The sequence below is a fragment of the Rhinolophus sinicus genome, linkage group LG01 (genome assembly GCF_036562045.2).
Source record: "Rhinolophus sinicus isolate RSC01 linkage group LG01, ASM3656204v1, whole genome shotgun sequence".
Classification (NCBI taxonomy): Eukaryota; Metazoa; Chordata; class Mammalia; order Chiroptera; family Rhinolophidae; genus Rhinolophus; species Rhinolophus sinicus.
This window is the reverse complement of record NC_133751.1, coordinates 74865146-74890952: the sequence shown is the minus strand read 5'-3', so window position 1 is coordinate 74890952 and position 25807 is coordinate 74865146. Positions and strand designations below refer to the sequence as shown.

General features: G+C 34.7%; 1 protein-coding gene across 9 annotated transcripts in view; it reads right to left on the bottom strand.

Moving 5' to 3' along the window:
* The window catches only part of CBLB (Cbl proto-oncogene B), a 211434-nt gene that overhangs the window by 18774 nt on the left and 166853 nt on the right, over positions 1-25807 (bottom strand). For 8 of the 9 annotated variants that reach the window (XM_019742950.2, XM_074332483.1, XM_019742951.2 and 5 more), the window contains 4 exons: positions 19393-19539; positions 16006-16103; positions 15759-15890; positions 13077-13226 (listed from right to left, as the gene is read on the bottom strand). In XM_019742950.2, the coding sequence (XP_019598509.1) occupies positions 13077-13226; positions 15759-15890; positions 16006-16103; positions 19393-19539 (527 nt within the window). The remainder of the gene's footprint in view (positions 1-13076; positions 13227-15758; positions 15891-16005; positions 16104-19392; positions 19540-25807) is intronic. The other variant, XM_019742954.2, reaches the window with a different exon arrangement.

Sequence of the window (25807 nt, the reverse complement as noted above, 5' to 3'; positions counted from 1 at the left end):
TTTATTTGAGGGCAGAGACCTTGTCTTATTCATCCTGCTTGAATTTTATCTTCTAACACAAACATCGTACTAAGAACACTGCCTGCCATTTAGCTGGTACTTCATAAATATTTACTTTTAACTACGAAAAGTGAACCCATACATATTCAGATTTTCCATAAATTCAAAATCAAACATATGAATTTCACTGACAAATCCATAAAATTTGAATTGCTATCATAATGCTAAAATTGTAAATACTAAAAAAGAGCTGATTATATTTCATTGTTGTAACTTCTATTAGAGTTCATCATTAAAAACATGTAAGTTTCATTATTTAAGAAGGAAATTCATGCTGATTTATACTAATTTTTGACAAGATAATGTAAGGCAAGAATTGAAATCATATCCCCCCCTCACTCACTTACATACAATAATGATCCCCAGATTTGCTGGAGAATTTTTGACCTAAGCAAGGCTATTTAACTTGTTTTCATTAATTTCAACATTAAAATGAGTCTTAGATTTTGAGCTGTCTGTATTTGAAGAGTCAATGGTTTAGCCTGTTTAATTTTGCTGAAACATTAAGAAGGAATGCGAAGATAAATACTATGCAACAAATGTTAAGTTTTGATTTGGAAGAGTAACCAAAGGAACCAAATATGGTGATTTCTGCATAAATTTAGACATTTCCCAAGGATTTACATTTAAATATTCAGTAAAATGTACTTTCAGTTTTTGTGCATTCTAAAACATCACTGATACAACAGGTTGGAGGAAAGATTATCATTTACAGTACATATACTTTTTCTTATTTCCTTAGAGGTAATTTATAGGTTTGTCATATATGCTATTTCTAATTATCAATTTATTTAAAGCTATACATGAGATTCTAGATACATTGCAGAATCATATATAAACTACAAAATATACAGTTGTATGATATTGTTCCACTAAACTATTTCAGTTAACAAATCACTAGGTTAACTAAAAATATTACTATGAACAACAAAAATATTTATAGTTCAATTATGAATCACTACCATGTCCTGTCTTGCTTCATGCTAAGTTTTCTACTGGTCAGGTATTGGGTAAACTGGGCTTTTATAGCCAGTTGTAAAGTTGGAAACATTCATGCTTCAATGGGAAAAGATATACAATGCAATTACCACCTAGAGTACAATAATTACCAACTGTCTCCTGATAAGGCAAATTTGAAAAGCAATAATGTTTTTAAAAATAAATTATTCAAAAACTAATTACAATAAAATTTTATATCCACACTTAGGATTAAAACATACAAATTGAAAATACCACAGCCAATGTACCATTTATACAGTAATAAATGAGAAATGAATAAATAAACATGATGGGATTAATCTATTCTAAAAAGCAAAGTATTACTGAGCGTAATTTTACAGTATGTAATGCTAAATTGAATACTTAAAACTTATTTTAGAGATTATAAAAACTAAGACAGGAAGGAGAAGGTTTGCTAACTATAGAAGAAGTGGGAAAGACTTCTGGTCAAGATGGCAGAGTTAGGTAAACACTGTGCTCGCCTCCTCCCAGGACCACATCAAATTTACAACTAAATTATAGAACCTCCTGAAGACTAGCTGAGCAGAAGTCCTATAACTGAGGATATACAGAAGCAGCCATGTTGAGACTGGTAGGAGCAGGGAGATGTGAAATGGGCAGATCCCACATGCATCAGGTGTGGTGGTTAAGAATCAGGAGGGATATCTCAGCTATAGAGGTCCCCCCCTGAAGTGCAAGGGGTCCCAACCCCATGCTGGGCTCCTCAATACAAGGCTCCAGCTGGGAAGAGGAGTCCCAATCACATCTAGCTGTGAAAGCCAGTGAGAGGAGGACTAGGTGCTGCATATCTTCAAGAGCCCCAACACTGACTCACTAGTTCCGAGCTCCAGTGCACAGGCAGCAGCTTGAAAAGCACCAGGACATGTGGAAGGAACTACATTAACTGGCTTCAGGGTGAGGGCTGCAGGGGCAGGGCTCAAGACAGCTCTCTTCAGGGACGGTAGTGCCGGCAGGTACCATTGTTCCTTTACTGAGTGCTCTCCCAGCCGTCCTTGTGCAGGTGGGAGCTAAATCTATCCTCCATTAACCTGGCTATCACTGTTCACCCAACCCTGGTGATTCCCTGAGGCCTTTCCCCATCCAACTTGCATACCTGGCTAAACTTTGGAATGGTGCCTCCTCCACACAAGATGCCTGCCTTGGCTTGAGCTGCAGAATTTCCTAAAGGTCCACAAACCCCAAACAAGCAGTGTGTAGCCTTGGTGTGCCCTGTACCTCTTGCTAAACTACTCCAAGCCCAGCAAAAGCAGTGACTTGTCTCAACTTGCATTGTAACTCCATCAGGTAGCCAGAGCCTGGTATAAGAAGTAGCCAGTCCTGGCTTGAAATGTAGCCTTAATGAAGTGGCCACAAACATGGCACAAGTGGCAACTTGCCTAAACTTACATTGTGGTGCCCACAAAAGGGGCCCAAGCCTGAGACTAGTAGCATCCAGCCTTGGTTCATAGAATAGCCTCTTCCAAGCACCTCCAAGCCCAGTACCAGTGGCAACCTACCACAGATCATTTTGTAACTCCTACCAAATGGCACCAAGCCTGGCAAAAGCAGTACCTAATCTTGACCTTCACTGGATCCCCTCCCAAGAGGCTCCAGAACCAACACACCTGGTGGCGGGCTTCAGACCACACCAGAGCACCACACAACCAGTCATTCACAAACGATTCACCTGAAGGGCAGACTCAGCTGGCACTAGAGTTCCACTAAAATGATTCCTGCTCCATGGGGTCAGCCCCCTGCACAACAGTGACCTCTATAGTCACGGCCAGTCCTCAGTCAGTCAGCGTAAGGGTCAAACCCACCCCATGACATGCCAATAGCAATGAAGGCTCAAATGCAACAGTAAAGCACACACAACCCACAGAAAGGACACTCCTGGAAGCACCCAGCTCAGGTTACCAGGGAGACTGCACAACTGGGTCCCACAGAACATCAACTACATAAGACCACTCTGCGAAGACATGGAGACATAGCAGATTTACCTAATACATAGAAAAAAACACAGGGAGTCAGCCAAAATAGGGAGACAAACATGTCCCAAATGAAAGAACAGGATGAAAACTACAGAAAAGGACTAAATGAAATGGAGACATCAAAACACTAGTTATATGGTTGTTCAGTGAGCTTGGGTGAAAAACAGATGAACTGAGGGAGGACTTCAACAAAGAAATATGAAACGTAAAATTGGAGACAGAAAACAAAGAACGAGTCAGAAATGAAGAATACAAAAATTGAAATTAAGAATACATTTAAGGGAATCAACAGATTAGATGAAGCAGAGGACTGAACAGCCGAAAACAAGGGCATACCAAACATCCATTTGGAACAGCAAGAGGAAAAAAAAGCTTTACAAAATGAGGATAGTTTAAGGGACCTCTGGGACAACATCAAGCATAACAACATTTGCATCATACGGGTACCAGAAGGAGAACAAGGGATTTAAAACCTATTTGAAGAAATAACCAGAAGAAGAAAGAGAGCAAGGGATTTAAAACCTATTTGAAGAAATAATAACCCAAACTTCCTTAATCTAGTGAGATAAATAAACATACAAATCCAGAAAGCAAGGAGTCCCAAACAAGAGGTTCACAACAAGATACATCATAATTAAAACGCCATACGTTAAAGACAAATAGAGAATCTTAAAAGTAGCAAGAGAAAAGCGGTTAGTTATGAACAACGAGCTCCCATAAGACTGTCAGCTGATTTGTCAAAAGAAACATTGGCATGAAATATTCAAACTGATGAATGGCAAAGATGAACAAACAAGACTGCTTTACCCAGCAAGACTATCATTTAGGATTGAAGGAGCAATAAAGAGGTTCCCAGACAAGAAATGGCTAAAGGAGTTCATCACCACTAAAAGAGTATTACAAGAAATGTTACAGGACTTCATAAGTGGAAAGGGAAAAATACAAAAATATAAATAAGAAAATATAGGAAAGAAAAAAATTCTCACTGACAAATTCTCAGTGAAAGCAGTGGATCAACCAACTATAAAGCTAGTACAAAGGTTAAAGGGAAAAAGTAGGAAGATTATGTGTAATTACAACAAATTAAGCGACACACACATGCCCGTGCACAAAACAGTAAAAAATAAAAAAACATAAACATGGAGAGAGGTGAGTAAAAATGGTAGTGATTTTATACTATGTTCAAACTTAAGCGACCATCAACTTAAAACAAACAGCTATAACCATAGCTTTGCATATCTGAAGCACGTGGTAACCAGACCAAAAATCTACAAGAGATACACAAGAAATAAAGAGAAAGGAATCCAAATACACTATATAGAAAGTCATAACATAAAAGAGAAGAGAGCAAGAGAATAAGAAATGAACAGAGAAGAACTACAAAAACAATCAGAAAACAATTTTAAAAATAGCAATAACTATATAACTATCAATAAATTTAATGTAAATGGATTATATGCTACAAGGAAAATACACAAGACCCTTACATATGCTGCCTACAAGAACTTACTTCAGATTGAAAGACACACACGGACTGAAAGTAAAGGATTGGAAAAAGATATTTCATGCAAATGGAAACAAAAAACCATATGGGGTGGCAATACTTATATCAGACTATAGACTTTAAAACAATGGTTGTAACAAGAGACAAAGTATGGCATTTCATAATGAAAAAGGGATCAATCAACAGGAGGATGTAACGCAACGTCAGAGTACCTAAATATATAAAACAAACATTGATGGACATAAGGGAGGGATCCATAGTAACAGAGTAATAGTAGGGGACTTTAACACCCCCTTTGTGTCAACTGATAGATCATCCAGACAGAAAATCAACAGGAGTGGCCTTAAATGACATATTAGACCATAGGACTTAATTGATAATTTTAGGACATTTCACCCCAAAGAAGCAGACTACACATTCTTTTCAAGTGCATACAGACCCTTTTCCAGAATAGACCACATATTTGATTGACCATAATACAAATCTCAATAAATTTAAAAAGATTGAAATCCTATCAAGCATCTTCTCCAATCACAATGGTATGAAATTAGAAATCAAATACAAAAAGAATAATGAAAAACACACAAACATGTGGAGGATGAATAACATACTACTAAACAATGAATGGCTTAACCATGGGATCAAGGAAGAAATCAGTAGACATCTGGAGACAAATGAAAATGAAAACACAACAACCCAAAATGGATGGGACACACCCAAAGCAGTTCTAGGAGAGAAATTCATAGCAATATAGGCCTACCTCAAGAAACAAAATCCCAAACAATCTAACCTTATACCTCAAGGAACTAGATAAAAAGATCAAACAAAGCCCAAAGTTAGTAGAAGGACGGAAATAATAAAGATCAGAGTAGAAATAAATGAAAGAATCTAAAAAAATAAAATAAAATAAATAAATAAATAAATAAAAGAGATCAATGAAACCAAGAGCTGGTTCTTTGAAAAGAGTAACGAAATTTATTAAACCTTAGCCAGACTGATCAAGAAAAAAAGAGTCCAAATAAACACAATCAGAAATGAATGGGTAGACGTGACAACCGACACCAGAGATACAAAGGATTGTAAGAAAATACTGTGAACAATTGTATGCCAAGAAATTGGACAACCTGGAAGAAATGGATGAATTCCTAGACACCACAATTTTCCAAGGCTGAATCAGAAAGAAACAGAAAATCTGAACAGGCCGATAGCTACTAACAAAATTGAATTGTAATAAAAACTCTCCCAACAAACAAAGTCCCTGGACCTAAAGGCTTCACAGATTAATTTCGCCAAACATTCAATGAAAAATTAATACCTATTCTTCTCAAACTACTCTAAAAAAATGGCCTCATTTTATAAGGCCAGAGTTATTACTCTGATACCAAAATCAGACAAAGACACTAAAAAAACAAAATGAAACAAAAATTACAGGCAATGCCCCTGATGAACATAGATGAAAAATCCTAAACAAAGTATTAGCAAAGCAAATTCAGCAATATATTAATAGAATATACACCATGATCATGTATAATTTATTTCAGGAATGCAAGGTCGTTCAATATCCACAAATCAATTCATGTGATACAGTACATTAAAATAATGAAGGATAAAATTTGTAAGATCATATCAATAGATGCAGAAAAGGCACTGACAAACTTCAACATGCTTTCATGACAAAAACTCTCAGCAAAGTGGGGATAGAGGGAACATACCTCAACATAATAAAGGCTATATATGATAAACCCATAGCAGATATCATACTTAAGGGTGAAAAGCTAAAAGAATTTTCCTTAAGATCAGGAACAAGACAAGAATGTCTCCTTTCATCAGTTTTATTCAACATAGTATTGGTAGTCCTAGCCACAGGAGTCATACAAGAAAAGGGAAAAAAAGGCATGCAAAGGAAGAATAAAACTGTCATTAATGGCATATGACATGATACTCTATATAGAGAACCCTAAAACTCCACCAAAAAACTATTAAAATTGATCAATGAACTCAGTAACATGGCAGCATACAATTAATATTCAGAAATCTGTAGCGTTTTTATATACTAACAATGAACTATCAGAGAAATTAAGAAAACAATCCAATTTACAAATGCAAAAAAAAAAAAAAGAATAAAATACCTAGGAAAGAATTTAACCAAGGAGGAAAAAGACCTGTTCTCAGAAAACTATAAGGCACTGAGGAAAGAAACTGAAGATACAAATAAGTGGAAGCATATACCATGCATTTATGGATGGGAGGAATTAATATCATTCAACTTGTCCATACTAACCAAAGAAATCTACAGATTCAATGCCATCACTATCAAAATACCAATAGAATTCTTCACAGAACTAGAACAAATAATTGTAAAATTTATATGGAACCACAAAAGACCCTGTATAGCCAGAGCAATTTTGAAAAAGAAGAACAAAATTGGAGGTATCATGCTACCTGATATCAAACTATACTAGAAGGCTACAGTAATCAAAAGAGCACGGCACTGGCAAAAAACAGACACACAGAACAATGGAACAAAATAAAGAACCTAGTGATAAGCCCATGTCTTTATGGTTAATTAATCTATAACAAAGGAGGCAAAAATATACAAAAGGGTAAATACAGTTTCTTCAATAAATGTGTTGGGAAAACTGGACAGATACATATGAAAACTGAAACTAGACCATTTTCTTAGACCACATATACAAGAATAAACTTAAGCTGGATTAAAGCCTTAAATGTAAGACTTGAAGTCACAAAACTCTTAGAAGAAAACATAAGCAGTAAACTCTGTGACACCACTCTTAGTAATATTTTTTGGATATGTCTCCTCGAGCAGGATAAACAAAAAAATAAATGAATAAACCAATGGAACTACATCAAACTAAAAAGTTTTTGCACAGTGAAGAAAACCATCAAAGAAATGAATAGAGAACCTACTGAATGGAAGAAGATATTCGCCAGTGATAAATCTGATAAGGGGTTAATAACCAAAATATATAAAGAACTCATATAATTTAGCACAAAAATCCCCAAACAATCTGATTAAAAAATGAGCAAGAAATTAAATATACATTTCTCCCAAGAAGATGTATAGATGTCCAATAGACATATGAAAAGATGCTCAACATCACTAACCATAAGGGAAATGACAATTAAAACTACAATGATATACCACGTCACACATGTCAGAACAGCCATCATCAATAAATCGACAAATGACTATTGTTGGTGAGGATGTGGAGAAAAAGGAACTCTCATGCACTGTTGGTGGGATTGCAAATTGGGAGTCATTATGAAAACAGTATGGAGGTTCCTCAAAAAATTAAAAATAGAACTCCTTATGACCCAGTAATTCCACTTCTCGGTATTATCCAAAGAAATTCAAAACACTAGTTCAAAAAGATATATGCATCCTTATCTTCACTGAAGTGTTATTTACAATAGCCAAGATATGGAAGCAAACTCAGTGCCCATCAGTAGATGACTGGATAAAGAAGAGGTAGTACATATATGCAATGGAATATTACTCAGCACAAGAAAAGAACGAGATCTTAACCATTTGCAACAACATGAATGGACCTAGAGGGTATGCTAAGTGAATAAGTCAGACTGAGAAAGACAAATACCATATGATTTCATTTATATGTGGAATTTATAAAACAAACAAAAAACCAAAACAGAAACAGATTCAAAAATATAGTGAACAATTGATGGTTTTTAGGTGGATGGGGGGATGATGGTCTCTATGAAAAAAGTGAAGGGATTCAGAAGTACAACTTGCCAGTTATAAAAATAGTCCTGGGGATGTAAAGTACAACATAGGGAATATAGTCAATAATACTGTATTCTTACAATATTATTGTAATGATGTCAGATGTGTACTAGACTTATCGGGAGATCACTTAATAAGATAAATAAATGTCTAATCGCTATGTTGTACACCTGAAACTAATATAATATTGCATGTCAACTGTAACTGAAAAATTTATAAATACAAAAAAAGTGGGAAAATATGCATCAATCAAAATTATGCTGTAAAAACCTATCAAATGGTTATTTCTGGAAGGAGGCATTGCGGACGTTTTAAAAAATTTTTTCCACAATCTGAAACACTTCCAAATTTTTACTCCAGTATAGAAAAACAGACAAATACAATTTCCTCAGGCTGTCCCAAAATCATCTGGAAAATTTATTAGTTATCGCCCCAAATTTAAAAGAATATCAGTGCAGGGACCTAATTGCTAGATAGGGCTTGAAGAGCTATTTAGGTGAAAAAAAATTCCTCCCTCTCAGCTGCCCTCGCTCTTTAAGTCACATTCATAAAATGCCCACTATGTAGCAATCTGGCCACTGATTAAATCCTCCAGTGTTGGAGAACTCTCTACCCCTCTGAGATACAAGAATAATAATTTAGGAAGCTGCTTCTCATGATGAATGAAATTTCCATTCTTAATAATTCTCACTGGTCTTCTACCTTCTGAGGAGACATGGAAGAAATTAAATCCTTTTTTCACAACTATTGCAATAAAAGACAACTCTATATCTATCCAGGGTCTTCCCTTCTCTTGGTTAAACATCCTTAGTTTCTTTAATCTACTGTCGTTTACATGGTATGGTTTGAATTCCCTTTTCTACCCTGGCTGCACACCTCTAGGAATATCGCACTCAAGTGACTCTTAAAATTGGCCATGCGTCAGGATCACCAGGAGGCCTATGAAAACACAGATTGCTGCGTTCTTCTCCCAGAGCTTCTGATCTGGGAAGCCCTGGGTGGAGCCTACAAATGTGCATCTTAAACAAATCCCCAGGTGATACTGATGCTGCTGGTCTGAAGACCGCAGTTTGAAACCACCGCTCTAGCCCATCAATCCTTCAACACCTAAGCCCCGGGGAAGACCGCACCTCACTCCTGCTCTGATCTGAACTCTGTGAGCACAACCTTCAAACAGCATACGCCCTGTGGTAGCCACATCATGACAGTGCTTTGTAAAGGCCACAGTCAACAAAATCCTCTAAATCCTTTTCAGTACTGTTGCTAATGATCCAAATTGTCTTAGTATTTTACTTAGGCAGTTGCATTTCCGGATCCAAATGGAAAATTTTCATTAATCTCTAATAAAGTCAATTTTGCTAGCTTTTAGAGTTCAATTGCGACTTTAAGATTGGATAAGGACTTCAAAAGAGAATCCAGGTAAGAAAAATAGTGAAAGTAAGGGCTGCCGAAGACACTGGGGATTTTGTGCAGTGCACCAAGACATGCAGTTATGGGAATGAGCAGACATAAATACAGCCTTGGCTTGGTTCCTGGAGCATGGGCTCCGGCACACAGTGTGTGTGTGTGGGGGGCTGTTTAAACCCACCAGCACAAAAGTAGTGCCTTTTTGTAATTCAGACAAAAGCACATAAACGCTCGCAGTAGCGCCCTGTTTAGAGACAGGAAACTGTAAAGCTTTCTTTGAGGACTCTTCAGGTTTTGTTAGGATATGACTGGCCTGTCCAGAGAAGATGGCTCATGCACAGCAGCGGGCATTACTATTTTGCCAAAAGAAGTCTCATGTGAGGGCCTAACTTAGAAACTAGATAAAGGCCGCCATCAGAGCCGTGGCGGCCTTTCCCCCTTGGATCCTATGGAAGTCCTGAGGCTCCATGGCAGAAACACAGGACTCTGCCATTTGAAGAGACTACTACAGAGCAGTCATTGGGCCTTAAGGCTGGAAAGGTGGACCTGACACAAGTGTGCAGGCCACGGGATACTGGAATAAAGAGGTAGGTCTGATTAGATATTTAATACGTCATGAGAAAACCCAACCTTTGTCTTTAATTGGGGATAATGATTTCCTCAACGAAACCAAGTCTCAAGAATGCCAGAAAAGATTTACCATTACACTGGACTAAAATTTTACACATTGAACATGTGAAAACAATAGCTGTAAAATGCTCATGCCGTCTCCTTAAATTTGAAAATCACTTTTTTCCCCTTGTATGTTCTACAAGTATTGAATTAAACATTCGTTTAACATTTATAGAGTATTTTTTCACGAAGTTCAATTCTTAAGGTGAAGAACCACTGCTGTGAATCTTCTATTGTATTTTAGACAGTGTAATGTATTAAATACTTTGCAAAATGACAGTCAATGTGTATTTATGAGCTGAAAGAAACCTTCATATTCTATGATATTATGTAAGAAGAATTAAAATATTTCTTTTGAAAAGCAGAAGAGCTAATATATGTGGTTTAAAATGGAATAAAAATAGTTTTTCTCAATGGATTTCACAAAGGATCTGACAACAGACTAAAATTTGTCATGTTAATGATATGAAAGGCTTGAAAAGGAAAAAAGAAGTATTTTCTTAGAAGGATTTATTAACAAGGGAAATCAACATTGGAATAATTCCATGTCTAAAAGGAGGTTGAGAGAGTGTGAGTAGGTTCTAATGACAATCAATGCTTGGTCCCATGGTGGCCTCACACCATAGGTTAAGGGTAACTGCTGCTGTGTGCCCTGGCAGCTAAGTAAAATCAAAACAATCAAACCTATATATGAAATAAAACAATTTATACAACTTTGTTTTATCTACCATATTTCCCCAAAAATAAGACCTAGCCGGACCATTAGCTTTAATGTGTCTTTTGGAAAATTTTATATAAGACTGGGTATTATATTATACCTGGTATTTATATTATACTACATTATATTATATTATATATTATATTATACCCGGTCTTATATTAAAATAAGACCGGGTCTTATATTAATTTTTGCTCCAAAAGACGCATTACAGCTGATGGTCCAGGTAGGTCTTATTGTCGGGGAAACTCGGTAATAAAAGGGGGATATTTTCATTTTGAAGTAATACTTTTTTTTAGTAATTTTGAGAGCATTTTAATGAAGATTTGTACATAAAGCATAAGAACGATAAAATTACAATTAATTCTTTTGATAAAAACAGGTAAAAGTGTGTATTTGTATAAAATGTTTTCTTGCAACTCCTGGAAAGCTTGACTTAATTTAAAAAGGTGGCACTACCTTAAACACTCATTTGCTGGGGCTTAAATCACATATATAAAAGGTGATAGATACATTGCAGGAATCTGGCCGAAAACTATCCAGAAGTTAGCCCCGGGAAAGGTTACATTAACTAAGATTTAGAGTGATTCAATTTTTTAATAAATCTGAATTAAAGTCCATGTATCAAAGATTAGAAAAAGTGTAAGTGAAAAAGATAGCAAAACGTTAGTGTTCATATGTAGCTGTATAAATAAGAGCCTAATGTCTATCCATGCTTTTTGCTCGAATGAGAGGGGTTATGACCCTTGCCCTTTGATGGTAGCCTTCATGCACCATGAGGGCCAGGCGGCATCTAACAGAGTGGGTTACACCGGGGACAATTCAATCAATATTTACTGATGAAAAATTAAACTCAAAATTATGCCTTGAAAATGCACTACTTTTAGAAAGTGAAGCTATATATATTCCAAGGTATATGTCTGTAATTTGTGTCTTACCCACAAATTGCCTCAAACTTTCTAAATTATCAAACCAAGTGGAAAAACAAAACAAAACAAAACAAAACAAAAAACAGAAAAATGAACAATAAAGCTGAATGATAAAGGTTAAAAATCTGAAGTTTTCCCTGAGGCATATAGGTGCCAAAGATAAACTGCACTTTTTAAAGGCTTTTTTTTGTGTGATTTATCACATACAGAAATGCAAAGCAATTGTTAAGAAAGAAAATTTACCGTATGTTTAACCAATCCAAATCAGAGGCAAACTTTCAAAGCACAGATCGCAGTATCACCAATAGAACAGCTTGCAACAACAGTTAATATATAACTGAATATTTGTTTCTTGATAATTCTGACTAATGGAGTGGATGAATGGTTCATTAATTGTTTATTTTTATTTTTACTCCTCACGAGTTAAAAAAAAAGGTTATATATTAATTTTTCCATGAAGACCAATAATTTAAGTAGATACATTGAGATATTAAAAATAAAACAGTAACAAAACAGTATTAAAATACAGATATTTCAGAAAAACTTCCCTATCAATGTTGTAACAACGTAATTTATCTATCACATTTTTGATAGATAAAACTATAAAACTATTTTGTTCTGATAGAACAAAACTATAAGCCTAGACATATGTAGTAAAATTTTTAAAATTTATTAGAAAAAAATTACTGTACTTAGCATCAGGGGAGACAGATCTCTAAATTTTGTTCCCGTCACTGTCAGCCCAATGATTAGAACATTTCTGGTTCTAATGGATGCCTTTGCAACATAAGGTGTTATTTGGACTGGAAGATCTCTACAGCACCATTTCTAAATTCTGATTCCTTATTATTGCTTTTGCCATTTTTATAATCCTTTTGGCATTAAACCAACCCACTGACAAACAAACCAACCCAACAGCTATTTTATGCGAAAGAGACAGAAACCAATGAATAACCAATGCTTATTTGACAGCACGGTCTTAGAAATAATTTTTGCTTTTAGTGAAAAGTTTTCCTTGGCTTTTCTCTCCTACCTGAAGGAGGAAGGAAAAGGTCCTGTCCTGAGGATGGTCGGCTACCAGAGCCACCGGAGCCAGGAGGTTTTGAATGTTCGATGAGACTATGCCTTGCAGGAGGTGGGGGAGGTGGGAGGGATGGGGGGAGGGCATCAAAAGCATCTTCACCTGCATTTAAAGAAAGGTCAGTATAAACATTAATCGAAACACAGTATCAGGCCAAAGTAAGAACTTATTTTCTCTTGCTGCTTATAAAGAACTTCACCTGCAGTGTTTATCCAGCCATCCACTGACTTGGATAATGGGAGCTAATTATTTTGTGGGAGTGTTTGGAGAACAGCAACACAGACACACAAACACACATGTATGCAAACTTTTTCTATCTCTTAGTTCTATTAAAAAGCAGCATTGCAGGTTATTAAACAGCATACTACTCACCTGTAACCTTTACAATATTAAAACACTGAAAGTTTGAACTAAAAATTATTGTAAGTAACCCCATCAGAACAGAATTCTCTGTGTAACGAGTTCACAGCCTCTAATTAGAAAATCATACTATGCATGAAAAATTTAATGTCACAGAATAGACTATCTGTCAAAATTTACTCTGCTGGATTTTAATTCATTGAAGTTAATCCTCCATATATTTCATTGTCAGAATATATAGAAAATGTACCTACAGTAGAAGAATATGATATTTTTCTAATTATAAGATATCTCTAAAGAGGAACAATTAAATATAGAACTACCTTTTGTGATCCCAAAGCTAGTTACTTATATTTAGATATTTCTCAGCATCAGTAACTAGAACATGTAATATTGTAGGATGCTTTTATGTCTATTTTTCCCCTGCCACATCTTACTACTCTACCCATATTTTCCCTTATATTGATTCTTTAAAAAAATAAAGTTGCAGTATATGTACTTTTGTAATCTCAAATACTTTGTGAATGAAACAGTGTATATACAAACACATATTCCAGTAATAAAAATTCACATGTATTTAAATTTACTGACTTAAACATAAAGGTATACTTAAAAGAAAATGGTTTTACCACTCATCCAGCTTGCCTTGCAAAATATATTGAAAATGTTTCCTCCAAATGATCATAAATACTTTTCTAACTTAAAATATTTGAAGGTATAGGAGAGGGAGCTCTGTCATCATTTCAACTTTCAACTATCTGCTACATTATCTTATTCATTCAAGTTCCTTTTAGGCACCATGCTAGGCACATGGGTAATGTGAGATCAAAATCATAAGGCCCTGACCTAAGGAGCTTAGATTCTATAGGAGATCTAAGAAAAGTTCACAAATGATTCAAGGTCAAAGTCCCACAGGCCCCACAGAGTGAGAGATATTCATTGTAAGAGGGATGAGAAACGTAGAAAGTGGCATTTAGCAAGGTGTTACCAAGAACAGGAAGGTCTGGGATATCAGGGTCTCAAAAGTATTTATTCATCAAATGCGAGGAGAGTGTCTTCTAGGCAGAGTCAACAGTATACATAAAGCATGAGATGTACACTAGGAGGTGGAGTTAAAAAAGAAAGGTTGGAACCTTTATCTGCAGTGTCCAATATGGTAGTCACTAACCACATACAGCGATTTTGTTTAAATTTAACTAAAATTCAGTTCCACATTCACACATGTGAAAACACAGATCCCTTACATCACCACATAAAGTTCTACTGGACGATACTGACTAGATCATGAAGACTTGGGCAACAGGTCAAAAACCAGTGTATAGTAGGAAGAAGCAGAAGGGAGAAGAACACTAGGTACAGAAAGAAGTTAGGGGGCTCTTATAATTCATGTAGGTGAAAATGAAACACTGAACTACAGAAAGAACAGGAGAGCAAAAGACATTGCAACAGTATAATTGGAAAAATTAGCTGATGGTGTTTGTGGAAAAAATCGAAAGGTTCATTTCACATGTCTGGTAGCCTAATAATTCAGATAAGCTTACATTTATTTACGGTGAGCTGTTACTGTGAAACCTTACGGTGTGTGGAGGTTCTGTTTTCCTCTAAAAACTGGGTGAGAAGCTTCCTACCTGGAATCAATGAAATAAACACAGACGCCAGCACCAGCCAACTTTCACATACATACACACCTTTGTATACTTTCACATGAACACACGCACACATACACACACTAGTGAACTTCTTCATATTAAATTTGAAACAAAGAAAATGACATTCTTTGGACGTGTTGTATTTTCAATGATTATAAGACAGAATGTATTCTCAGCTGTCTACAACAAACCATATAATTTTCCATAATGTAACTAGCTAAGTGGAACTGGATCATTTTATGCTGAAAGAAAAAGTACACATTCATTAAGAATTGTACTTAAAGAAAATCGCAGATGAACACTTCAAATCTACCAGAACATAAGTGCCTGGGAAATGAACAATGCTCTCATAGGTTTTTTTGTAGATTGCACTTAGCACATGCAGAGACAACATGATAAAATCCTCACCAATGGCCAGCTATTTACACCATTGCTTAAAACATCTAAACGGAATAATGGTCATAGGAACTTGAGAGCCACCATCACCTGTAGAATCCATTCTAATTCAGACAAATCCATAATCTAGTGAGTCTGCAATACCCTGAACTCTGCTTTCTGGTAATTCAGACATTAATTGAAAGAAGAGGTGGGGTGGCTTATCTGAAAATTTTTTAAAGGTTTCAACCTAATGGAGGGATGAGAAGATCATAATCAGAGGGCGTCCTGTTGAGTGAAGAACCATGCTTTGGATTGTCCCGAGTTGGAGGCCTGGCAGGTGGTAATGGCACTGGATCAGAGGCTGAATCAAAAACATCTCCTAGAGGATAACACAAAATCTTAATGTATTTTCAGTACAACAATGGCATGGAATTATGCCTTTAAATTCTGACCATTGAAATGTAGAACACAAAGAGACTATGTTTCATACTTACCCTTTATGTATATGCCCAACTCAGGAATGTTTGATTTCTTCACCTCTGAAGATGTACCATGTGTTCCATTCAGTATACAATGACCATTATCACAAGACCTAAAGTAGAGATCAGAGGACAAAAATCTTAAGGATATTACTTTCCATTTAAGTCATTTGGGGTTGGGGTAGGGGGGCACTGATGGGAAGTAGTAAGCCAGCTCATATAATAAAGTTTGAAAATATAATTTAATTTTCTTTTCTGGAAAAAGTACAATTAATATTATCTAAGGCACAAGTAAATATCCCATTGAAGACAAATAGTCTCTCTCTCTCTTCCTTTTTTGAGTGAAAACAAGATTTACAAGGGTCACAAACATTGTTGATACCCTAAACACACCTGTAAAATTAACATGCTGTTTTGGAAGAGTTCAATCATACTTTGCCAAGTTTTTGAAGAACAAAATGTAGTAAGGCAAAAAATAAGTAACAATCCTAAGGAAGTCATTATTTGTTGATGGTGTTTAACAGATTTTTATTTCTGTAATTTAAGCTTTCCTTATAATGCACTAGAGCCCATCAAAGATGGAGAGTTATTAAAGATTCAGCAATTCCATTAAAATTGTGATAGGCATATTGAAAAACCTAGAATCTAGTATAATTTCACACCTGCCATGAACAAAACTCTGTCACTTCTGACAACTGTACAGAAATGACTTTACCAAAGGCCTTGGATACACAACAAATAATTTATTCTAGGTGTCTATAAAGGATAATACTAAAGTATTTTTGTTGTTGAAATCATACTATGAACACAATGGATAAAACTGGGTCATGGGAAGATATCAGTCGGAAGAGAAGCTACAGAGCATATTCTGTCTTCAGAAGAGAGCTGTGTAACAATGAACTCTGCTTACCAAGTTATTCTGCTCACAAAGCTATAGAAAGCAGAGTTTATGTTTTACTTTTCTCTAATTTACTCTGAATTCTTGGGGAGAAGTAGACGTACATACATAATGGAGGAGATAGTGGATATTTGAATAGTTATCGCAAGAGTGCTTCATCTGAAATTCATTTCCATTCTCTCTGGTGACCACATTTCTCCAAGGGGCCAGAGACAGTTCATTTAAAAATAGTTATCATGTATTGAATTTTCATAATAATGATGAATTTTTACTGAAATTGAATTGAATTATTCATCTACTATTTAACTTTTCTACATATTGACAACTTACTTCTCCTCATGTTCCAAAGGGGGAAAAGAAACAGAGCAAAAAGAACTGTTTTTAAGCTTAAAGAGTGTTTTGTACAGGACGTAAGAAGACACTTAATTTGTCAGTTTTCAAAAACAAATTAGATAAAAATCTCATTCAAATTAAGTTTAGGGATTATCAACATTTATTACTTCTCTGTAATAGTACAAAGGTGGTAATAGTGGTCATAATTCAAATTTATTTTCAGGATTTGGAAGGCTTGCCACCAAATAGCAAATTCAATTATTATGTGACAATTAAAATTTAAAGTATTAAAATTATAACCCTCACTTTTTCAGCAATGAAAAATAATGAAATCCCACAGAGATCAAAAAAGCTCATTTTATTTGTTTTTAAAAATTACTACACATTTGTAAGAGCCAAAGGAAATGAAAATTGTAACAATTTATATTTGATGTAAAGGGATAACTTCTTTCTCTAATAAGAGTACTAGACATTTGGTTCTTCTGTGACAACAAATTGCCTCTCAGTTTATTTCTTTGCCTTCTCAATGATACTATTTTAGCAACAAATGTCTTAAATGTCAGCAATTAGCAAGAAATACTTTGATTCTTGCTTTGACATAAGAAGCCCTGGACTGCAGGGTGTTAATAATCCTGGTTAATAACTCTGGAGAGTGTTGACACTTCTAACCAGGATCACTCATTAAGACAGATCTCTGGTTAAAATGTGGATGTGCTTCCCTTTTCCAAGTATTGCATTTTCTACCTTAGTACGATACTCAAAGAAAGGCAAGGAAACATTTTTCAGGTTTTTCATCTGAAAAGAAGGGAACACTCTATGCATAAACTGCTTTCCACTAACTTGACCTCAAAAGAAAATGGTACATACACTAAGTAAAGATGACATAGATGACTGAAGTGTTCAACAGCTCTCCTATCTCTCAGTCAATCAAGAGATACTGGAAGGCAAGAGGCTGGGTGGGCTGTATTCTGTGTTCCCAGCATGGCTCCAGGATGTCTTTATACAAAGAACACTGGAGTTTGGAGTTTCAAAACTGAGATTTCACTTATTGATTACCTCATATATGTCAGTGTGATAAAAATATAAACAAAAAATATTAGATTACGGTTTACTAATTCAATTATATAAATGCAGAATCATCCTTCTACCTAAACACAAACCAGTATTTCAATACACACCATCCATTGTTTATAACTCTTAAATACCTCAATGGGGCTGCCACTTCAAAGCTCAAGGATTTCTCCATTATAGTGAGAATAAACAACTGACAAGAAAAAAAAAGAAAAAACTATTCCTCACATTCTTATTTGATCCAAGCAGAAGTAAAACAGAGAGCAATTGATTAAAAAACAAAACAAACAAATAAAAAAAAAACCAGTTAAGAGATTTATTTTCTAGGCTCTCTATTCTGTTCCACTGATCTGTCTGTTTCTATGGTTCCATGCTGTTCTGATTACTATAGTTTCATATGATTGTCAGATGAGTACTAGAGTAATCGGGGAAATCACTTTGAAAGCTATATAAATGTCTAATCATTATGCTGTGCACCTGAAACTAATATAAAATAATACTGAATGTCAACTTGGAAAAAAAAGTGATTTGGAAAAAAACAGTTAAGGGAAACAATTTTAGCTTTTTTTTTTTTTTTCAATTTCTTCAAGATCTGAATATAAGTAGGTAGCACATCAAATAGGGAAATTAATGTAAATTATATTAACCTTTACATAATGAAGAAAAATTCTAAGGAAGGTTGGCATAATACCTTAGCTTCTAATTACGAATTTTTCTTCATGAGATATATACTAAGAAGTGATAAAATGGATTGGAAATAGCTTATTGAAAATTCATGACTTAATCACCACTATACATAACCTACAGCAAAGTTTTATCAAAACATAATTTGTTTTGGGGGAAAGAAGGGTTACAAAATGTCCCATTAGACTTACTAGTCAACTAATTTAGTCAAATAACTCCCTGACTCATGAACAATCTGCATCTTTTCGTTTTCTCTGAAAGTAATGCAGGAAATAGTTATCTAGGAGGAGGAGGCTTTGAACAAGCAATCAATAATTTTTTAAAAAACTAGATGATTTAATTGCTTAAAAACAAACACCACAAATGATAATGCTTATGCAGATGTGAGGTGATTAAAAAGATGCCCATGTTCTTACCTAAGAGGATTCTTTACATTATGACAATGAGATGGTTGTGAATTCAGGGAAACAGGGTGAGATGAAGGAATCTTGTATTCATCGTCATCTTCATCTACTGGGTCTCTTGTTTTCTCTGAAAGAGAATTTGCTAATGGACCAGTACACCTACCAGAGGGGAAAAAAAAATCCAGTCTAGTTTAAGCATAATAATTTAGAACAGGAAGTCTGATGTGACATATTCAAATCAAAGAAGCTACTTTGTCACTTGTGTTCATTTTTCAATTTCAGGGTAACATCAGAAGGGCTGTTCTAATACTAAATACAAATGAAAAGGATTTTCAATCTTTTGTTAAGACTCTATTGATGGAATAAAATAATTTTCATACGTGTAATTTTAAATGGCACAATAAGAAAAACTAGCAACCTGTCAGATAAAATGGTCTTAGAGTTGTAAGAGAAAATGCATAAAATTATTCAAACCAAAGCTACTAAAATATTAACCTTGTGTTTCAATTTAAATGGGTAAATTAATATGATAAATATAATGTATGATAGTTTTATGTATTAATGAAGTTTTTATAGAAAGCTCAAACTTTCTGTCTCTTATAAATATCATCGATAGCTGAAAAAAACATCCAGTTTAATTAAATGAAACAATTCTTTCTTCTGTGAAGTTACAATTCCAATTTTTATCCCTTCCACCTCAATCAACCAAGAACTAAAAATGACCAGGATAATTAGAAGTCAATAATAAAATAACTAAAAGTTGTTGAGTTACAATACATTCTTCTATGGCTTAAATTCTCTGGCTAAATAAAAAAGAATGAAAATAAGTGAAAAAAATCACCTAATATTAAAAGAAATATTCAAGCATTTTACTCATCTCTGAGAATAAATAAAATAAAACAAAGCTGAACAAGCAAAAAATAAATAAATAAATAAACACACAAAAAAACAAACCAAAAACTACTGTTTTTCACAGTTGTTGCTATTGGAGTTTAATCCTTGCTGATGCAAGAGAAAAATACCAAAGTAGAAACACACAAATCTACCCTGACCAACTTTAGGACAACCAACCAGTTTGCAAGACATTTGAGATACAGATGTATCTAAAACTTTTTCTTAATCACCATGAACATCAATGATAAATCTGTTTCATTAAAATTAAAAAATGAAAATGAAACAAATCTTTTCGACTGCAATTTTGAAGCACCTTCTGTAGAGGGAGCAAGAGGCCTTTGGTATATCAGCTATCAAGCCTGAAACAACTTTCTCATTTTCATTTCTTCTCACTAGTTAGAATGAAAACAATTTTAAGAGCTTTCTTTGTGCCCATTACAAGAAGACATTTTGACAAACCTGAAGGTTTTCAAATTTCAACAATATAACTGAGTCTCTAGGAAATTCAGAGATCAAAGAAAAATTTCTTTGAAGATTTTTCAAAAGTGTATTTTTACCTGTCTTTGGAGACTATTTCAATACCAATTTTTGAATTGTTTGTTTGAAGGACCTTGAAATTCAAATGACAGTTTATGGTGAGATGAATGCACAGTGACACAGTGACAGAAAGTCCACTGTCAGTGCCCAGAACACAAGCTAATAACCTTATTAATAACCTCAGGGTTACACCTTTTATGGTATAACCTTGGAAGATGTACATTCCAAGTGAAGGTCAGCTGGTGAGGATACGGACTGCAAAATGGTGATTTGACAGGCAAAGGAGCAGGGAATTTCAAACACTACCTTCCATAAGCTCTTATAATAAACATGAACATCAATTTAGCTAACTCAAGGATCAGAATGGGTTCTAAGCAAATGAAAGGAGAAAAATACACATCCTTTCCATGCCCTAACACACTCTTGCATTCATAATGAAATGTTCTTCCTATGCAATTCAAAGATATACTGTACATAAGAAAAAGACCTATCAATCAAATATTCAGGAATGTTCTCCTATTTGCCTATCACAGATTACTTCCAAAGATTTAAGAGTTTTTAAAGAAGCCCTGCATTATAAAACAAGAAAAGACCATTTCTGAAATCACGTCTGTTGTGGCTGATTTCTATATTTTCTCTCCAGTGATAAAGAATTTCATTTGGGTAATTTCCCCCTACTCTTTCACTTTGCTGCAAATCAACAGATGGAGTATTTTTGAAGGAAATGAAAAGCAAAGCAGGGAAGACTAGGCACATGTCGGGGTAGGGGGTATACAGGAAATCTCTGTACCTTCTCAATTTTGCTCTGAATCTAAAACTGCTCTAAAAAATAAAGTCAACTTAAAAAAATAGCAGAAGAGAAAGGTACATGTAAGATAAAAACAATGTGTATAAAACACCAAAAGAGAAATCTCAATTCTTGTAAAGAATTACAAAATGTCAGATTTTCTTTTCTCTTTACAAATTCATTCAAGAAGGAGGTTCAATTTTACTTGCAAGTAAGTATATGGTAAAAAAAAGCAGTTTAAGAATTTTCATTAGCTATCATATATGCTTACTTTAGGAAGTGGAGAAAATAACCAACTTTGGGACATGGGAAATTTTTCAGTCATTCATTTAGCTTATGGGAAATTTGGGGGATACCAGAGGAATAAAATAGAGCAAGTGTTCTATGTTAAAGCTGCCAAGTAAACCATCCGACCACTTACACCCACTACTCCATCCTCTTTATATTATCAACATTCATTCACGGTGTATTCTGCACTGTAGCCATCACTACTGAGTTAATACACTGGTCATGCACAAGGAACACACACACTGAAAGATGCACCTCTTGTTAAACTCACTGTGTTAGTCACGTGAGCCTTCAGTGAGTAAATACATCCATTTTCTGCATGTGCACATTTGAAACAAACCAAGAATATAGGATCTGATGTTGTTCATTAGTGAGTTTCACACTCTGAAATGGAAGGCTCACAGGTACATTCCTCTAGAGCCTTCTATATTCCCAGCGGTAAGCATACAATCAGATGGGTGACTTTCTGCATATCCCACTGGCTTTACCTAAATAGCATACTTCAAACATCACCCTACCAAGTACTTTTCTTTCCTTCATTTGAGTAATTCTTGATACCTTGATTAGTCCATCAGCTTTTCCAGATAAAAAGCAAAGTACAGACATCCATCTTTACTGTCTTTATATAAACAGCCTGTGACATTGCTCCACAAAACGGTAATTTTCTTTGAACTTTGATCTTTTCTACTACCTGTATTTAGTGTATGTTCATTCATTGACATTCTGTTTTCTATATATTCATCTTTGTCTGTCTTCTATTTCTGTCTTGAACTGCAAAATACTTAAAGGAAGGCTTTGAGTCAACAAAGGCCTGGCATGGTTAAGTGTCAGGGTACTCACAAGCTTTTACTGAAAAATAATGACTTCTGATTAGAGTAATATACGACCAAGCTGTTAAGGGCAACAGAACAATCCTTTTTAGGGTCCTTTCATAATCTAGAAAAGCATTTTAAATATGTTGTTATTTTGCTTGTTTTCTAGATTTAAGATAACTTATTTAATAATATCTGACGGTAATTTTTTAAAAGATATCTTTTATTAAAACCAAATCTTCAGGGCCTGCCATGCACATTAGTCCATATTTCTTGTAACTACCCAAATTCTAACAGGGAAAATATCTAACTCAGAAAATCACTGCTTGGAGGAAGTGGTAATACAAAATAAAGCTGTATTTGATATGATTGCACATTTGCCACATGTAAGTCATTTCCCCAATATATCAGAGTAAGTTTTATAATATACATACTAATTTTGAGGGTTCTTTCATGATATCAAGACAAGGCAGTGTGGTGTATTATTAGGTTTAATATAAGCTTTAATATAAGCTTTATTTATAATTATTTTCATTCACTTGTTAAGTTGGAGAAACAAATTTTAAGTTACAGTTTTAAATTACCTTTTTCAGGACCAATATTATTTTTAACACTTTCAGGGGGTCTGCTTTATTTAGCAATCAAGAAGGTAAATGTTGAGGAAACTTATACTTTTACTGAGAATCTAATTTTCCAATACATGTTGAATATGAAAGATATTTAAAGTGGCATTATTTGCAATCTCCAAAAAATGGAAACACCCAAAAATTCCTCTACACAAATCATGGTGTGTTTTACAATGGAATACTTACTCTGAACAATAAAAGGAACAAACTATTGATACACTAGACAACATGGATGAATCTCAGATGCATTATGCTAAGTAGAAAGACGCCAGAATCAAAAGGCTACATACTGTATGATTCTATTTATATGACTTTCTGGAAAAAGCAAAACTATATGGACATATATCAGACTGGTAATTTGCAGGGTGTGGGGTGAGGTGAGAAATTGACACAAGGCACAGGGGGACTTCTTGGAGTGGTGAACTGCTCTATATCTTGATTGTGGTAGTGGTTACGTGACTATGCGATTGTGAAAACTCACAAAACTGTAACTAAACAGGGTGAATTTTGCTGTATATAAATTATGCTTTAATTTTACAACTGGAACTTTCAATTAAAAATTTATTTTAACTCATTTAAGATATTACACATAAGCACCTTTCACACATAAATATGCTTAATATTTTCAGTGGCCCGAAGAATCACTTATCTAATTCCATTTGAGCCTGTGGAGAAATGTTAACAGAAACATAAGCAATGCTTGAACATGGTGTACGGAATACACGAAGATGCCACTCACTTAATATGAAAATAAAATCTCTTTCTAACCCTACACATTTTCTATCAATGGATCAATATGTTCAGGGATGAATGGATTGTGCCTCTGAGAGACAAAACAGAGACAGTATAAAGAATATAATACGAGTACAGATCCTATCTTCAAATAGAATCCAGTGGTTCACGTTTCTGTCTAAGGCTACCTAATTATTTGTCATCATAAGTCAGTTTTATGGTAAATTAAAAGTAACAGATTTGTCAGACTATGGGGATTAATGTTAATATCAGTTCCCAACATAGCTTTTAGTCAGAGAAAAGGAAAGATTAGTGGAATTAGTAGCATTCCCCGACCCTGATTACAGCCATCCTCCAAATGTCATTTTCATATAAAAGAAGAGAGGGGGATTACAATTCTATCTGAATTTAGAAATTATAATACTAAAACAAAAAGGAGGAAAAATGATGCTCATAATATTTATTTTTTACCCTCTTCAAACACTATTGCTCTTTCTGTTGAGGCCTGTTAATAAAATGATATACTTGCAGCCCTCAATACTTTTTATCAATGTGTCAAGAAGTAGGTTCTAGTGATTCACCACAAAACACTAGAAAACCTACGTTACGATAGTCAAGCTGCTTTGCAGGAGATTTGGATTTTTTTCTGCATCATCTCATCGATTTATAAATTAAGTCTGAGCTTCAAATATTGAATCATATCAGTGGGTCCAAACCAAATGCACATACATTTCTACATGATACATTAATAAAAGAAGAATTCCACAGCAATAATAATGAACAAATTGAAAAGAAGGACTCATTCCACATATCCCCTATATATTAATTATTTATAGGGACTGCCATCTTTGATAATAGTGCATTTTTCATCCACCAAAGGCAAAACAAACAAAAATAGTGCATCATCTTGGCAACTCTTAAAATGATTTTAAGGTATGAGAATGAAAGCTGGTTCAAAGACTAATAAAAAAAAAGCAACAACGTTCATTCACTAGAGTAAGAAAAACAGAGAAGTTCTTAATTATAGACTTATCTTCCCTTAAAAAAGTTTTCTACCAGATATTTAAATCAGTGATACTAATTTCTTATTAAACACAAACTGCACTAATGTAAAACTATAGCACACACTGTGTACAAATCCTCAGGTGAAAAATAACAGAACATGTTTTCCTGGTCTTTTGACATGAAGCATAAGAAACGTAGCCTAGTATGCACCATACACAAGATGAAAAATGTTCATCAAGCACATTCCTCTTAAGTTGTTAAAAATTACACAATGTGATATTTGCTTTAATAACTCCCACGGCTTAGTACTTTTTTTCTTTTCCTTACTTTCCAGTTAAAAACAAAGCAAAATAAAACAAACTTTCCTCTCTTGCATTAACTTGGTCATCATTTTAGTCAAACTGGTCTAGCTTTATAGTTTTACATTACTCATCTCTGGACCACTTTGGCCACTATTTAAAGACAACCACACTCACAGGCACGCACACACTCACAGACGCAGATGTTGTTTGGAGGTGTGGACCCCTTAATAACTCACTGGAAGGTGGCAGTAGTTGAGGCTGCATTCACAAACCCACATTTCTAGTTTATTCCCCCACAGCAATTAGGTATATAAAAGGAAATTATGATAATGACCACACTAGATAATGTTTACTGAAATTTTACTACATAGAAATGTTCTAAATATGTTTTCTACAACATCAACGGGGGTTAATGGTATACTTTTACCCAGGTATATACCCAAG